Genomic DNA, 17,482 nt, shown 5'->3' with positions numbered 1-17,482 from the left:
GGTCCTGCCGTGCTTCCTTTGTATCATTTGTCTTCCCATACACGCCCAAGAAGCTTAGCAGGTTCACGCAAATATTCTTCGTAACATGCATCACGTCGATTGCAGAGCGGACATCTAGGACTTTCCAATATTGTAGCTCCCAAAATATAGATTTCTTCTTCCACATGGGTGCGTGCCTGTCAACTCCCCGCGGAACTGATTGTCCGCCAGGACCCTTTCCAAAGATGACTTTCAAATCCTTGACCATATCAAATATCTCAGCACCAGTACGTTCCGCAGGCTTCGGCCGGTGATCTGCCTTGCCGTTGAAATGCTTGCCTTTCTTTCTTACGTTATGATTTCGGGGAAGAAATCGACGATGACCCAGGTACACGTTCTTCTTACAATTACCCAAACGTACACTTTCAGTCTCATGTAAGCAGTGCGTGCATGCATTGTATCCCTTATTTGTCTGTCCCGAAAGGTTACTGAGAGCAGGCCAATCGTTGATGGTTACAAAAAGCAACGCTCGTAGGTCAAATTCCTCTTCTTTGTGCTCATCCCAGACACGTACACCAAGGTCATCGCCTCTGATCTTATAACGCAATGCAGTGCATACAGGGCATTCATTCAAATTCTCGTATTCACCGCGGTAGAGGATGCAGTCGTTAATGCATGCATGTATCTTCAGAACCTCTAAACCTAGAGGGCAGACAGCCTTCTTTGCTTCGTACGTACTGGCGGGCAACTCGTTATTCTTCGGGAACATATTCTTCAACATTTTCAGCAAATTTTCAAATGATGAGTCACCTACACCTTCCTGTGCCTTCCATTTTAGCAAATCCAGTGTGCAGCCCAGCTTTTTCAGACTATTATCGCATCCTGGATACAACGATTTTTTGTGATCCTCTAACATGCGATCCAAATTCTCCCTATCCTTGTCAGTTTCGCAGCGTCTCCGTGCATCAGCAATGGTCCGACCAAGATCATCAGCGGGCTCATCATGTGCCTCTTCTTCACCTTCACCTAACCCTTCCCCACCTTCAGCATCATCCTCCATGAAAGTATCACCGAACTGATCATTATAGTTGTCATCGATATCATCCCCTTCTTCATCTTCTTCCATTCTAACCCCTCTTTCTCCATGCCTGGTCCAACAATTATAGCTTGGCATGAAACCGTGCCGAAGCAGGTGCATGTGAACGTCTCTTGAGGAGGAGTAACCCTTCTGATTCTTACAGACAGCACATGGACAGATAATAAAACCTTGCTGCTTGTTCGCATTTGCCACTACGAGGAAATCTTTTAAACCCGTAGTGAACTCGCCGGAGAGTCGGGGACCGTACATCCATTGTCGATTCATCTGCATTATTATTATATAAAGTATATAATTAACCATCATGCATTTGTTAAACTAACTAGCTAGAAATAATACAAATTAAACAATGAACTACACACATGCATATTTTATCAATGACACATGAAAGGTTCAAGTTGCTAACCGCGATCGCGGAGGAAAAATAAATGAGAAAGCTCAAGTGTGGCTCGGACACTTCATATCATGTTTGTTTCAGGCTCTCGGGCATTTCATCAAACACCTTGTGTGCATAGGAGAAACCAAAAGCAAACCCACCACCCCCTTCTGAAAATTGTGAAGTGAGCTGAGTGAAGTGAAGTGAGCTGAGTCCTATATATAGGGATGGGCCTTTAGTCGCGGTTGGCCAGGCCAACCGGGACTAAAGCCCCTCCCGTCCGCCAGCTGGATGGGCCTTTAGTCCCGGTTGGCCTGGCCAACCGCGACTAAAGGCCTTCGGGGACCTTTAGTCCCGGTTGGCCAGGCCAACCGGGACTAAAGCCCCTCCCGTCCGCCAGCTGTCGACCGAGCGCGCTGGGCCCAGATAGTTGGTCGCGGGTCTTCTCCCGAACCGCGACGAAAGACCCCTTTGGTCGCGGTTCGATTGTTTTGGGGACTAATGGGGGCGTATGGAAGCCTCTTTTTCTACCAGTGCCGGTACATGGTTGAGATATTTGATCCTAGCAAGGGCAGATTCATTGTACAAGACTTGGTTGGCGAAGTGTCTCTCGGTGCCGTGGATGTTGAGTGCATCTTGGCCTTGGAGAACCACGGACTGTCGGCAGAAGGTATTCTCGGTGAGGAAGGTGAGGATGTTAAAGATCGAGTGCCGCCTCAATTCCTGAGCAAGACCACAGGTAACATAGTCATCGATGATCTGATTGTGGACATCACAAAAAATAAATCTGCCGACGACGATTTCCTTCGGAGAGTTGTCCTCGTGTTGCTTGGAACAGTTCTCGCTCCCATGTCGAGCAAGACTGTACCAAAGCAATATTACGCATTGGTGGACGATGTGAAGCGTATATCCAAGATTAATTGGAATGCATTCACCCTCCGGGTTCTGCTGGACTGCCTTCGCAACGTGAGGAAAGGCAAACACCTCCACCAATGGCCGAGAGGGAACTTAGCTCTCCTGCAGGTACACCTTTCAGACATGTACCATTGCAAAAAAAAATATGATTGCTAATTTACCTGCTGTATAGTACTAATTGTAATTTTTCATATTCATGCAGTACCTGTACTGGGAGAAGGTTCAGCCTCTGGAAGGTGAATGCGCATTCAATCCTAGCTTGTCCATGGAACCTCTAATGAGGAATTGGACTGAAGCTGCAGCCTCAAGGAGAGACAAGTTTGATTATGACCACGGCCGTGGCCGTGGTAACATCAAGGTAATTCATTACGTTGGGTACTTCTTAAATCTTTTATATAACATAATTAGTTGTATTAATATTTTTATTGATCACATATACTTGTATTTCACATGCAGATTGAAGACAACATAACCAAGGAGTATAGGGCGTAGGAGCGCAAAGTACCCGAACCAGAAAAGCCAAAAATGAAGCCCGCCGTTGGTGCGGCAAAGAAGTCCAAGTTAGCCTCAAACGCGGACGAGATGATGAACCTCATCATGAAGCGGTGTATGGCTTACATACGCAGCCAAATGAAGGAAATACCAGAACAAGTAGCCGAGGTGACACACCCTTAATTCTATGTTTACAACATTTTTGAAGTTGCAAAACCGTGCCGACATTAATTAATATTTTTTATGTAATGCAGAGATTGTTAGAGAAGTTGAACGAAAATGGTGTGATGTACAAGCCAGCGGCTGCTGCGGCTTCCGGCAACAACGATGCCGACCTAGAAGTGGATTCCTTTGAGAATGGTCCGCCAGAAAAAAAAAGAATTCGTGTACAAGGATGACTCTGACGGTCTAGAGCCCGTGATTGATTTGACACAGCCTGACGAGCCTGTTGTAAACCAGAACAACGATGATGAGGAAGTATGTTTTCATTTATTTGTCTTCATTTATCTCAATTATGCATCTTCATTTTCGTTAACTGAACCTATCACATTATTTATTTGTTAACTAGAAAACACCTGCCAAGTTAAATGTTGACAAGACAACGAAGCCTACTGATGAGTGCGGCGCAACACCGGAGAACCCTTGGATTGTAGGTAATTCTCCTCGAGCAGAATCGTCCGACATTGACATTTCTGCAAGTTCTATCGACAGGATGGTGGGTAAGAGCAAGGGGAAAAAGTCTGCAGCAACCGCAAAAGAAGACGATGTTATATCCGGGAAGTGCCGACGGACTGTTCCCAAGAAATTTGAATCCCCCTTTAAACTTGACAAGCCCGGCAAGCGAAGCGCTCGTGGTACTAAGCCATCCGGCAACACTACCGCAACTAGAGGTACCGTTAATAGCTATCTTAGTGCTTAATTTACTACCATTTCATGTGCTCACTGTTCGTGACGTTCGTAATTTATCATGCAGCTCTGTTTAGTGACAATGACATGGAAGGCTCTGTTAAGGACAATTTGACACCGGAACTCATCGATGCTGCTGTTGCGTTTGTGGAGGCAGCTGCTCGGTCTGAGAAGAATATGACAAAAAGAGTTTACTATAATGAACGTGGCACCTCTGTGACTGTGGAGAGTATACGACCGGTACTTGAGCATACATGGCTGGCGGATGACGTAAGATCTATTACCATGTCCTGCTATTTAAGTGCATAATCTAGGTGTCACCTATGAATATAAAATGTTCTATTATTTTACGCAGATTATCGATGCTTATCAGACACATTTGGCTCTGCGCGTTGGTCATGATCGGCACCTCTGTCCAGCCTGGAGGTCCAAATACCTTGTTGATCGTGCTAAGGCACGAGACAACCCTAAACCGTTGAAATACAACATGGATAGTGCGCTGAGCAGAGCTGGAGCAGTACGTAGGGTTCTGGACGAGTATACCGTCCGTGATAAGGTACGATATGTTCTTACTAGTTCATTAACACTCATTTCAACAAGCATAATTGCATCTGATTACAAATGTGTTCCACATTTTAGTCGTTTACCCCGTTGAACGTCGGCAATACACACTGGATCACCGTGGTGATGCACAACCTCCAGAAAGAATTCCGAGTTTTTGATTCGCTCTATCCTATCGAGTTCTCTCTCGACACTGTGAAAGCACTGGTACTCTCCCCAACATTGAGCATTCTTCATATGAAATGTCATATGGTTTCTCACTACTACTTTCTTTCAAATAGCGACTAGCAATAGCAATTGATATGGAAGAGGCAAACCGTATTACACCTGGCAAATATCCAGACATCACTAAGTGGCCTATCATACCTCAGATCGACATGCCACTACAAGAGGACGGGTGAGTTATGGTTCATCATTTTCTACTTACGAAAGACATGTTCGTGTGCACGGTGACTAATGTTTGCATATATATTAGGAACTCTTGTGGCCTTTTTGTGATTGAAGTTATGGAGCGTTGGGACGGGGATCGATGGACCGCCGATTTTACCCAGATAATTTGTCCTCTCTGTTCGTACACTTGTACAATTATCGTATAATACCAACTTCTATTCATTAAACCTTGTTCTAAAAATTGCAGGGCACCATTAATGCAAGGAGAAGGCGTCTCGTCGCCGAGTTGGTTCTCTCGCCTACCAACACGCTTGAATGTGTGAAGAACAAAATCCGCGACACCGCAAAGAAAAGCAAGGCGTGAAGACATCATACATGATTCAAGATTCTAGTTTTAGTCGTTTGTTTTAAGTCCGGAAGCACGTTTCCCGGCATGGACAACTTTGATTTTCTATCATTCATGTAATAAGCACGATACCATGGATTTTGTGCGGATTTTTGGTCGCTCACACATACTTGTGTATGTGTAATGCAGTCAGACTATACGTTTCGTACCAATAAATTTTTACAAATTTTTACTTCCCTTCATTTGTTCTACCTTAATGTTTTTTGCTGCTGTGTTCATTCTTTTCTGTCATGGAAGAGTAATTCATTTCTTTTTCACTTTTGCATATTTTTTTGATTTGATTTGGCATTATTCAACAATAAGAAAAAAATTTGATAAATTTCTTTTTGTTTGCCTGAGAATCAACCTCGGCTGCCGTGCCATCCGGTGTGGGATCCCGCGCCCGAGACAACGACAGATCCGGTCCCAGCGCGGGCGACCCAGTCGACGAGCGCCAGTTCGCGCGGGGGGACGCGCCAGGTCCGGTCCCGCCCGACCGCTCGGTGGAGACAGCCCGTGTGTCGGACGCAGACGGGCCACCCGTGGATCCTGCGATTGGTGGAGTAGGCAGATCCGCCTGGGACCCCGTGCGCATGATTGCCGCTGGATCTCTCGGGATCGGCGTCCGCAGGTGAATCTTCCTCGTGTCTTGCGCCAGACTCCCTTGGCATTATGTGTTGCTTCAAATCTCTTTGGATAGTTTTTTTGCTGCATTTTTGTTAGCCTTTTCCTTTTCTGCATCATGAAGATCAGGATCAGTAGCACCATCAATCACATGATCAACTACTATTTCGCCCCCTTGATCAGTACGATTTAGAGCTCCGGTGGAAGCAAAATAATTTCAGTGCTTAGCCAAGAACCCGCATTAGGATGCAGGTCAAACAAGGGCAAACTATTTCGAAAGTGATATAATTTATTGGTTAATATAATATACTTAGACCTTACACAAATGAACTGGCCACAATGCAGATAGGACTTGATCATTCTGTTCAACAATAAATCACAAAACATACTTAAAATTCATCACAAATCTCCTTCAGCTTCTTGATCTTATCAACGTACCCATGTTTCTGTTTGAGAAAATCTGCAATAATATACTCAAGTTTTTTCTTCTCTTGATTCAGCTGGTCCCTCTCTCTCTCATCACTTGGTCTCTCTCTAGCAACACCCGGTCCCGGTCTTTCTCAGCCTTTACCCTCAGGACCTGATGTAGATTGGCACAACCATGGTCTGCCATCTTATTCTTCTCCAGCTCCTCTTTGAGATCGCTAAGTGACAATCTTGCATTGCCCAACTGCGTGAGAGCATCCTCCTTATCAGCCACCAGTTTAGCAAAGTCCATTTTGACAAATCTCAGCTCTTCCTCCGTCCTCCTCTTTTCTCCAATTAACATGCATTTTTCTTCAGCATTCTTAATATTCTGTCTCAGCTTCTCGTCATACATGCTCCACAGTTCTCTCAGGCAGAACTTCGTAGCCACTGACCACTCCGGGTCTACCCATTCCACATAGTTACATTTCACTTCTTCCTGCAGTATGAAAAAGCCCCATATCTTTTTTCTGTTAGGTTTTTGAGGATTTTGAAAATGTTTAACGGGGTTCCCCAGTTAAATTCGGATGTAACTTTTCGAGAAGATGATTTTTCATATAAAAAACTTTTTCATCCGAGTTCGTATGCAAAAGTTATGCCCATTTTAAGAATTCCAGAGAGATTTTGCAAATAAAGTCAAAATTCATATTTGTTAATTTTCCCAACAACTAGACCACATATCACATGAGAAACTTATTTTATTTTATTTTTTTGACATTTCCATCATTTTCTTTTGTTTTTTCTAAAACTGAAAAGGCGGTCCAAGGGAGGGGGGGTAAGAGTTTGATGGGCCCTTTAGTACCGGTTCGTGCCATGAACCGGTACTAATGCCTCAAAGCCCATTAGTACCGGTTGGTGGCACCAACCGGGACTAAAGGACTAACCTTTAGTCCCGGTTGGTGCCACCAACCGGTACTAATGGGCATCACACCATTTAGTCCCGGTTCGTGGCACCAACCGGGACTAAAGGGTCCAGATGAACCGGGACTAATGCCTTAGCCGCATGAATCGGGACCAATGCTCACATTAGTCCCGGTTCGTGACTGAACCAGGACTAATGTGAATATTGCCCTGTGACGAAATCCCTGTTTTGTACTAGTGTGCTTTTACGAGGATTTTCTCATCATTTTGAATCGGTTCAGCCGTTTGTGGCTTTATATATAAAGGGGGCGACATTTTGTTTAGTGGAAAACATAGAGAAGGGGAACAGGGGCACGTCTACAAGCCTGACACACCATGTCTTTGTAAAACGCCCTTCGTGTTACTCTAACTCAACCGACAGACCGTGTGGCAGGAAATGGCCATCACATACAAGCGCACCATAAGGTGGTGATTGGCCGGAGAGCGGCGGTGGAACTGCACGTCCCCGCCAACTATCTTACTACTTATTTCATCTTCTATCAGTAAAAATTAATGTTTTTACACAGTGATGAAGAGATGGAGCAAATTCCGCAAGCTAGGTTTATGGTGTTGGGTTGTTGGTATGTCTGAGCATTTAGCAGCTTAATTTCATTCTAGGAATAACATCAAGGGTCGGCTTCGTCTCTTGTACATGTGCACCCGTACGTTATGGTGCAGCTTGTCGTTTTTGTACTGTTTCGGAGGTCTTCTATACTTGACTTTCTTTGAAGATTTTAGTTTAGTTACTGTGACACGTTTTGTTAATTCACTACAATCTATATCTATATCTATATCTATATTTATATCTATATCTATATCTATACCTACTAATAAAGCAAGGTGTGTTTCGCCTATATTTTCATCCGTTCACCGTCGGAAAAAAAAATCGTTCACCATTGGAAAAAAAAAACTTACCCGAGGTGGTACTAAAGTCTTATGCGTTTGTTTGCTAGAAAAAGAACTGTTGTACGTGGGCTGCGCGTGGTGGCCCAGCAAAGCCAGCCCACTTATTTTTCTGCCCATGCTGCTGGGAAAACTCTATTTTCCGCACAGTGCGATAAATAGTCAGAATTTCGCACAGGGCAAACAATAATGGGCTGGCCCATTTATATATTTTTCTATGTTTTACTTTTATTTTTATTCTCCTTTCAGTATATCTTTTTTCCCTTCCAAGTTTATTTTTCTTTTAGAATTTATTTCGTAAATTAAAATTCTCAAAAAAGTTCAGAATTCCAAAATTTTGTTTCTATTTTAAAAAATATTCGGAAATTATAAAAGTTGCCCTTTTCAAAAATAATATTGTTTTGCATAATTGTTAGGGATGTCAAAAAATAAAATGGCATTTCAAAAAGTGCCTCAAATTTTTTTTGGAACGGAGGCTCCAGAGGAGCCCGACTTTGAATTGACAAAGCCATCAACCGGCCAGGAGTACAAGAGCAGACCACGAACAAAGCAACGGCTAAAGGATACAAGGGAGAAAGCAGAACAGCTTACAACGCTACACCTACAACCAGCGAACGGAAAATTACAATGAAGTGCAGCTAATTGAGGATAAGCCCACTACACAAAGGCCCTGAAACGACTACGGAAGAAGCCACGAGGATCTGCGGCCCCTAGAATAGGTCGGGCACATGACTGAAACCAGGAACTGGAGATGGCATAACACATGCTTTCTCTAACACCGAAGGGGAACCCTTCCCCTCGCTTAGGCTCGAAGGCGCCGAACCGTCGAAGTGTAGAGACGCTCACCCGAGAGCTAAAGCAAGGTTGGCCTCAAGTCCGGGTCAGCCATGGATCACAACCAACATCACGCCGGAGCACACACACGGAGGCTGCGACGCAGACGCCGTAGGGAACCGATGGAAGAGGGTAAGCCGCCGGGAGAGTCGCCGAAAGGAAGAAGCTGCCAAGCCCCATGGCGAAGATTAGGTCCGAGGAACTCAAGAACCGGCCGAATCGGCACCAACGGCGCTGCTCCTGCCAGGAAGGGGAACCCGATCCCCTTCCGCCCTGTCTCGAGGGCGCCGACCCGCCGGGGCATTGCAAAACACCGCCGCTGAGCAACTTGTGGCTGGATCTGAAACCTGCACCGAATATATACGCCATCGACTCCACAGACGCCAGGCGCCCACCTGCAGCTGCTACACGCCCCCAAAGCACCAACCTTCCCCAGACGGCGCCTCCAAGGAGGACACGACGCACCAGGCGCCGCCGCCGCCCATCCCACGCCGGGATTTGAGCTTTCGCCCGGGAGGCATGGCCGGGGTGTGGATGGGAACCCAGGGCCGCGACTCCAACGGGCAGACCGAGGCAAAAGGGGCGCCGCCGCCGCCGTGTTGGGAATACCAACAGGGGTTTCCCCCGGGCTCGTCCAGCACCACCAGCTCAGGGAGCACCCCCCGGCACCGGATCCGGGGATCAGAGGCCCGGAATCAGGCGAATCCAGCAAGGGAGAGCAGAGAGAGGGAGAACCTGTCCCCTCCCCTCGCGTCGTCCTTCCCGGGGCGACCCGAGGGCCCCTAGGGTTTCCCTAGGCGCCGCTCCCTCCACCCCTCCTCCCCTGCCATCACCCGAGGGAGTCGTCGGGCTTCGCCTGGGCGACTGCTGATGACGGTGGCGGCGGGGCTTCGTCGCTTCGCTCGCTTGCGTTGGACCCCGGAAGCTCCTTTCCCTCCCCTCGCGTCGTCCTCCCCGGGGCGACCCGAGGGCCCCTAGGGTTTCCCTAGGCGCTGCTCCCTCCACCCCTCCTTCCCTGCCGCCACCCGAGGGAGTCGCCGGGCTTTGCTTGGGCGACTGCTGATGACGGTGGCGGCGGGGCTTCGTCGCTTCGCTCGCTTGCGTTGGACCCCGGAAGCTGGGCGGCGGCCCGGTTGGTGAGGCGGCGTCGTCCTTCGGCTGGCGGCGCGCGCGGGAGGTGCGGACCGGATCCCTCGGCTGCTCGGGCAGCGAGGTCCTAGCGGGCAGTGGTCGCGGCGCGGCCAGGTTCTCCCTCCTTTGCTCCAAGTGCCCCAAAGTTGAAAAATATTCCTGTTTTAGTGAAATTTTAATATTAAAAATAATGTTCGTGTATAAAAGATACACATTTTCTATTAATCTTATGAATTCTCAACACATGTTCCCGTTAAAAAAAAGGTTCACAAATTCATATAATGTTTATTTTTTCTGTGTTTTACTTCTATTTTTATTCTCCTTTTCCTATATCTTTTTTCCCTTCCAAGTTTATTTTTCTTCTGGAATTTATTTCGTAAATTAAAAGTTCTCAAAAAAGTTCAGAATAAAAAAAAGAAAATTTGGAAAATGTTCATAATTCCAAAATTTTGTTGCTATTTTTAAAAAATTCTTAAATTTCGAAAAGTTGCCCAGTTTTTAAGAAATTATTGTTTTCAAAATTGTTCGGAATTTCGAAAAAGAAAATGGCGTTTCCAAAAATTCTCCAAATTTGAAAATATTCATGGTTTCGTGAAATTTCAAAATTAAAAATAATGTTCGTGTAGAAAAGATACACATTTTCTAAAAATCTTATGAATTCTCAACACATGTTCCGGTTTTAAATAAATGCTCATGTTTTTATTTTAAAAAATTGGAGTTTTCATAAAATGTTTTTGAATATTAAAAGTGTAGTTAATTTTTTATAAACTGTTCAGCATTTAAAAATTTGTTCATATTTCTTAGAATATTCAGAAACTTCATACCTTAAAATCCCCTCGATTAAAAGGGTTGAAAGGAATAGTAGATTGAATAACTCATGCGCAAACTCTTAAATGCCATCGATCAATGAATGAAAAAATAGCAGATTGATTCCTTCACACGCGGCGAAACCGATAAGCTAAATGTTTCTTTTTCGTGTGCCCACATATAATTCTCACTGACTTTAAATGCATGCTATTTTATCTCCCGTTGCATCGCATGGGCATATTTGCTAGTAATAGTATAACATAAAACTGAAAAAGCACCACCGATTATGTTCTCACGGTTGTGACACTATGCACTGTAAGTTAGTGCTGTTGCCAACGTACAAAGTGGCCATTACTTAATTTTCAACGTGTCTTAACGAAAAAAAACAGAGTGTGGGATGTTTATGTTGTACCACCTGAATCAGCTGTGCTAGTTCCATGACGATTCCCTAAAGAAGAGTCTTTCTCCATCTAACCATCATACTGATGTAACTGCGTTTAGGAATCTAGGTTAGTACAGTTGCAAATTCTGATGACTCCTAGTCCTAGGATGTTAGTAGGTTTCACAGCATTGCAGAAGCGGATCCAACTAAGGGTAAAACCTCTGTCCGCTGAGTACGCATGTGGATTATGAAGTGCAAAGCGTACGTCTATCATTGCACTAGTAGGAAAAGGGCTTTTACCCCGGTTTGTAAGGGTCTTTTGTCCCGGTTTTCGAACCGGGATTAAAGGGTCGTTACTAAAGCCCTAACCCTTTAGTTCCGGTTCTTACACGAACCGGGACAGAAGGTCCTCCACGTGGCCGCTGCTGCCAGCCCAGGCAGGGGGGCCTTTGGTCCCGGTTGGTGCCACAAATCGGGACCAATAGCCATCCACGCGTCAGCATTTCAGGGGCTGGGGTTTTTTTTTGAAAGGGGGGGGGGGGGGGGTTGGGGGGTTAATTTAGGTGTTTCATATATTGTGTTAGCTACCTAATTAATAGAGAGAAGTGTCCTCTCTTATCTCCGTGCTTGGTCGACGCTACGTACTATATACGCATGGAGAGGACTAGACACGCTAGCTAGTAATCAAATGAAGGAAACAGAAGATCGTCATGAACATATGCATACAGAGAGAAGTGATATCGACCACCTCTCCTTCTCCGAGAGATTGGTCGAACAACAAGTTCTCGTATATCTATCCGACACTACCGGCTACATATATACAATAATTATCTCTTACAATACAATCTCCTAATTAAATTGTAAGAACACAGGGTCCACATAGTATTCTCCGTTTTCAGCGATCACGTGGTCAAGGAAGAATGCCGCCAATTCCTCTTGAATTGCTCGCATACGATCTGGTGCTAGGAGTTTATCCCGCTTCCGAAACATCTAATTTGAAGAAGGGGGTCAATACATATATATATGAATAAATGAAACTCAAGACAAATGATGGTAATAAAATATAATTGTGAATATTATTGCTTACGCACTTCATATTGTTCGTCAGAGTAGCCCCGCTCACAGGTCGTGTAGCGGATGGACTCGCAAACGTAGTATCCACAGTAATTATTCCCGGGTTCCTGCCACAACCACTTTACAAGAAATAGAGGTCAATCAAACTGATAAGCAAGCATGCTAAATGGTATTGATGAAAATAGCGCTTGAATCACTAGGAGATGCGCGGAACATGCTACTATAGTACTTACTTTCGGGTGTTTAAATTGCAGCTTCTTCGGCAGTCCCGGAGCTTTTGTGGTGAATTTTTTCCAAACCCTGCCAGACAAAGAAAACAATTACTTGATATCAGGAAATGAACAAAGTTGCTGATATGGTGGATAATGATCGATTTAACTTACTTCTCGAGCATTTGAGTCATGTTCGCATAGTCCTGGGGATCTTTTCGTCGACGGTTACTACTCCCTGCTCAAGCTTAATCTCTAGGAGAATATAGTGGAAGCTGCGCATGCATGCATAAGTCATCAATTACATTACCATAACCTGGACTAATAAGGGAAACCGAATATGCACAAGACAGTAACACTCACTTGAAGTTTTAAGAAAAGAGTATTATATCTTTGTTTTGATTTAATACCAACGATCGTAGCAAGTTGGCCTCGGCTTCTTTGGCATGTTTTTCAACCGTATATGCATCTATGAGATTTGTGTTAATGAACCCAATATCACCGATTTGTCTTTTCTTCAATTCGGCGATTTTCAATCTGCATAATATAGTGAGGATAATTATAAATACATGCAATGAAAGAGCTGACCTATATAGAGAGACTTAATGACAGAAGTAGTACTACTTACAGACAGTAGCAAGTGATCGTTGTTTTATCGAGGGCCTTTTGATTGTAAAACTGGAAGAAATCCTCAAATGGAACATTCAGCAGATCAATTCCAACGAGGTCATGCTCCGGTTTAACTCTCAGCATCAAAGTATCCATCCCATCAGACTCTCTGCAGGTTTTCATGTACCAATCATGTAGTCTTCGCATCATCGTTGTTAGAGATCTTTCATCTTTGACGAGAGGCTTCCCGTAATGGTATTTGTGTTTGTCCACCTCCATGATTTCATAATGTACATCGTCGGGCAGGTAATCTCCAAGATTGCTATAACCGGGCATCATACTCGGATCATTAGCGACGATGTCTTTTGACACCTTGAGCGGGGGGCACGATTGGTTTGCTTGTTCGCCAAGCTGGGCAATTTTTTTCCCAGCTCGTCGTTCTTTTAACCTTTGATCACTGACAGTACTTCCCGACCGCTCCGCTTCGGCATATGTCTTTGCAAGAATGCGCTCATAGTTGCCTCTCGGCGGAGACTTTGGTGGTTTTGTCAGGGCAGCCAGAGTGCGCTTTGCTTTCACCAGATCTACCTTCTCCTCCGGAGGTGGATGTTTCTTTGCTTTCACCCCTTCAAAGAAGTTTGTCACTTCAGCTCGCACGATCTTCCTGGTTTCCTCCTCGGTCCTCTCGTATGGTAACTTCTCTGGAGTCTTCAGAGAAGGACCGAATCTGTATTGCCTCCCGCCTCTGGAAGCTGTACTGCTAGACGCCGGCAGAGCAGACGGAGCGGCTGCAGCTGTCTTCTTTCCTTGCTTATGAGGCGGAGGAGAAGGACTATGATGCGCTAGAGCAGCCGGAGCGGCGGCGGGTCTCTTCCGCCCTTGCTGACGAGGCGGAGAAGGAGGAGGCTGGCTGCTCTGGCGCGCCGGCGCAGGCGGAGAAGGAGGCGGAGTGCCGCCACGCGCCGGAGAAGGAGGCTGAGTGCCCTGATCACTCGCCGGAGGAGGAGGCGGAGGAGGAGGCGGAGTGCCGCCACGCGCCGGAGAAGGAGGCTGAGTGCCCTGGTCACTCGCCGGAGGAGGAGGCGGAGGAGGAGGCGGAGTGCCCTTACTCGCCGGAGCCGTCCAGTTCGGAAGGTTGATGAGCTCCTTCCGGCATAGGCACGGAGTCTTCAGAGCTAAACCCAGCCGAGTCTCCCCTTCACCGGTAGGGTGGTCAAGCTGGAGGTCCTCAAACCCTCCGTTATTTCATCCACCATCACCCTAGCATATCCTTCTGGAATCGGCCGGCAGTGGTAGGTTGCGCCGGGTTCAGGAGGTAAAACAGAGCCAACAGCCGCCTTGACTTTGAAGTTCTGCCATTGCGCCATAAGGTGGCAATGTTGAGAGTCCGTGATAGCATCCACGGGGTAGCTAGCAGGAGCCGTCAAGACATGCTCCAGCTGAAGCAGCTCGGTGGAAGCCACGCTGCTTCTCCGCTGAGATGGCGGGGTAGTTTCGGCATGTCGATTGATGTCTCGTTCCTCTAGCACTTGAACCCTTTCGTGCAACTTCTGAATTTGGGTCTGCTCCATTTTTTTCCTCCTCTCCTAGCTTTTGTAACCGCCTGCGTCCGGAAAACCAGCCTTCCACGGAACGGAGCCTGGCGTGCCTCGTGTCCGTCCAGGGTGCTCAGGATTCCCGAGGGCCATTGTGAGATCGTCGTTCTCTCTGTCTGGAACGAACGTCCCTTCCTGCGCTGCATTGATATATTGCTGAATCTTCTTGACTGGTATTCTCAAAAGCTCGTTTGTCCAAACGCACCTCCCTGATACAGGGTCCAAGGTTCCGCCAGCCCCGAAGAACCAAGTCCGGCAACGGTCTGTCCAGTTCATTGTCTGTGGTTCGATCCCTTTTTCAAGCAGATCATTCTCAGCCTTGGCCCACTTAGGCCGGGCTTTGAGGTAGCCACCTGACCCCGTGCGATGGTGAAGCTTCTTCTTCGCAGCATTCTTCTTGTTTGTCGCTGACATCTTCTTACTCTTTTCCGATGTCTTGTGTGCCACAAATGCGGGCCAGTGATCTCTGATCTTCTCATACCGGCCGATGAATTCTGGTGTCTCTTCTTTGTCGACAAACGTTTTCAGCTCATTCTTCCACCTCCTGAATAGGTCTGCCATCTTCTTAAGAGCATGAGACTTGATTAATTGCTCTTTAACTGGCTTCTTCGGATCCTCCTCTGGCGGTAGGGTGAAATTTTCCTTCAGCTCGGTCCAAAGATCATCTTTCTGCATATCATTGACATAAGACACCTCAGGGTCTTCCTTCTTAGGCTTATACCATTGGTGGATGCCGATCGGGATCTTGTCCCTAACTAGAACCCCGCACTGAGCAGCAAATGCATCCTTTGTCCGGATGGGTCCAATCGGTTGGCCGTCGCGCGCGATTGCTGTGATCTCAAACCTTTCATCCGAGCGCAACTTTCTCTTCGGGCCTCGTCTCTTTACCGCAGTTGTGCTCGATCCGGAGGGCTAGAAAAAAGAAGAAAGATGAGTGTTAATTAATATGTGTACATACCAAAACAATGAATGCATCAATTAGCTAGTCAGCACAGGCTTAACAAATATATTTACCTGGCCGGACTCTGTTCGGTCACCGGAGCCGTTACCACGGGCTCCTTCTTGCACCAGCATTGGGTCACCGGAGCCATCATAATCATGTCTTTCCTCCTCCACTCTTCGATCACCGTAGCCTGCTTCTTCACCCTGTTCTTCCAGACCATCATTGTCGTTAAGATACGACAAGATATCACCTCCGGCTAAGATTATGTCCCCCAACACCTCTTCAGCTTGCTCGTCTCGTCCGTGCTCCATTGTTTCTGCAAATATTACAACATGGCAATTATTACACAAACATGACAGCAGGTGGTTAGTGCAAACGTAGACCTAGGTTATTCCGGGTTTGGGGTGGCCTCGGCAACGCTTCAAGGGTAGGGGCGCGGAGAGAGGGGGTAGGAGACCGACATCGTTTTTTTCTAGGGTTTGGGTGTCCTCGAGAGTTTTGGTCGACCGAGAGGGCCGGGGGGTGCTCCCGTGGTATAAGTTATCACGGTCGAGAGGGGGTATAAATATCGACCGTCCATCATGTCGCAGTTATCCGGGAGGGAGTTATATATATCGACAACGACGACATACATACATGGGAAAATAATGTTATCGGGGAGGGGGTATATCGACCCCCCACGTGTTGAAGTTATCGGGAGGGGGTTATATCGACAACGACAATGAACGTACATGGGAAAATAATATTATCGGGGAGGGGGTATATCGACCCCCCTCGTGTTGAAGTTATCGGGAGAGGGGTATATCGACGACGACAGACCCGATAAAACATAAGAAAATGAAGAAGAAACAAAAAGAGGAGAAGAAGAAAAGGAATAGAGGAGAAGATCGAAAAAAAAGAAGAAAAGAAAAGAGGAGAAGAAGAAAGGAATAGAGGAGAGAAGAAGAAAAAATAGAATTTTTTCTATTTTTTCTTCTTCTCTTCTATTCCTTTCTTCTTCTCCTCTTCTTTTTCTTCTTTTTTCCTCTTCTTATTTATTTCTCCTCTTCTTCCTCTCCTCTTCTTCTCCTTTCTGCCTCTTCTTATTTTCCTTTTTCCTCTCATTCATAAAAAAATGTTCAAATAGAAAATTTCGAAAAAAGTAAAGGTTTTGCCTAATGCACTGTTCATATGAATATACAAACATTTGCATATTCTACAATAATTAATATCACCAAAAAAATCTATGAACAGAAAAAATCCTAACTTTTCTAAAAATCTATCTTTTGCATATATACATGAACATATACACAGAGAACATATATACATGAACATACATATATCTACACAGAGAACATATATACATGAACATACATATATACATTTTTATAAAAATGCAATAAAAAGACAGGGAGGAAGGGGGCAGTGCGGGCCCTGACCAAATCGACGGCGGCGGTCGGGGCAGGGGCAGAGGCGACGGTGGCGTGGTCGGGGCAGGGGCAGAGGTGTTGGCGGCGAATGGCGGGGCAGGGCGATGGCGACGACGGGGACGGGCCAGGGCGGCGCGCGTCGGGGCAGGGGCGCGGCTGACGGCGAGGGCGCGGGCAACGGCGACGGCCACGACGGGCACTGGCGACGGCGACGGCGACGACGGGGGCGGCGGGCGGCGTCGGGGCAGCCTGGCGGCGTCGGCGTCGTCGGGGCAAACTGCAGATGAACTCTGAAAAATTTCCTTAGTGTTTGCTTATATAGCAAAGCCTTTAGTCCCGGTTCGTGGCACCAACCGGGACTAAAGGTAGACATTAGTCCCGGTTGGTGCCACCAACGGGAACCAAAGCCCTCTTTTCAGCAGCCCAAAGGTCGGGAAGCGGCGGCCTTTGGTCCCGGTTGGTGGCACCAACCGGGACTAAAGGGGGGGCATTGGTCC

General features: G+C 46.5%; 1 protein-coding gene across 1 annotated transcript; it reads left to right on the top strand.

The window, feature by feature from the left end:
* Window positions 1-2,891: 2,891 nt before the first annotated feature.
* On the top strand, window positions 2,892-5,079 carry LOC123497700 (uncharacterized). Its single transcript, XM_045234386.1, has 8 exons — window positions 2,892-3,026; window positions 3,113-3,218; window positions 3,271-3,335; window positions 3,427-3,748; window positions 3,832-4,004; window positions 4,120-4,320; window positions 4,404-4,532; window positions 4,963-5,079. Exons 1-8 carry the CDS (start codon window positions 2,892-2,894, stop codon window positions 5,077-5,079), a joined length of 1,248 nt encoding a protein of 415 aa, XP_045090321.1.
* Window positions 5,080-17,482: the final 12,403 nt, after the last annotated feature.

Source organism: Aegilops tauschii, chromosome 3 (genome assembly GCF_002575655.3).
Source record: "Aegilops tauschii subsp. strangulata cultivar AL8/78 chromosome 3, Aet v6.0, whole genome shotgun sequence".
In the NCBI taxonomy this organism is placed as follows: Eukaryota; Viridiplantae; Streptophyta; class Magnoliopsida; order Poales; family Poaceae; genus Aegilops; species Aegilops tauschii.
Note: the sequence above shows the minus strand (reverse complement) of the source record. Positions and strands in the feature narration are given on the sequence as shown.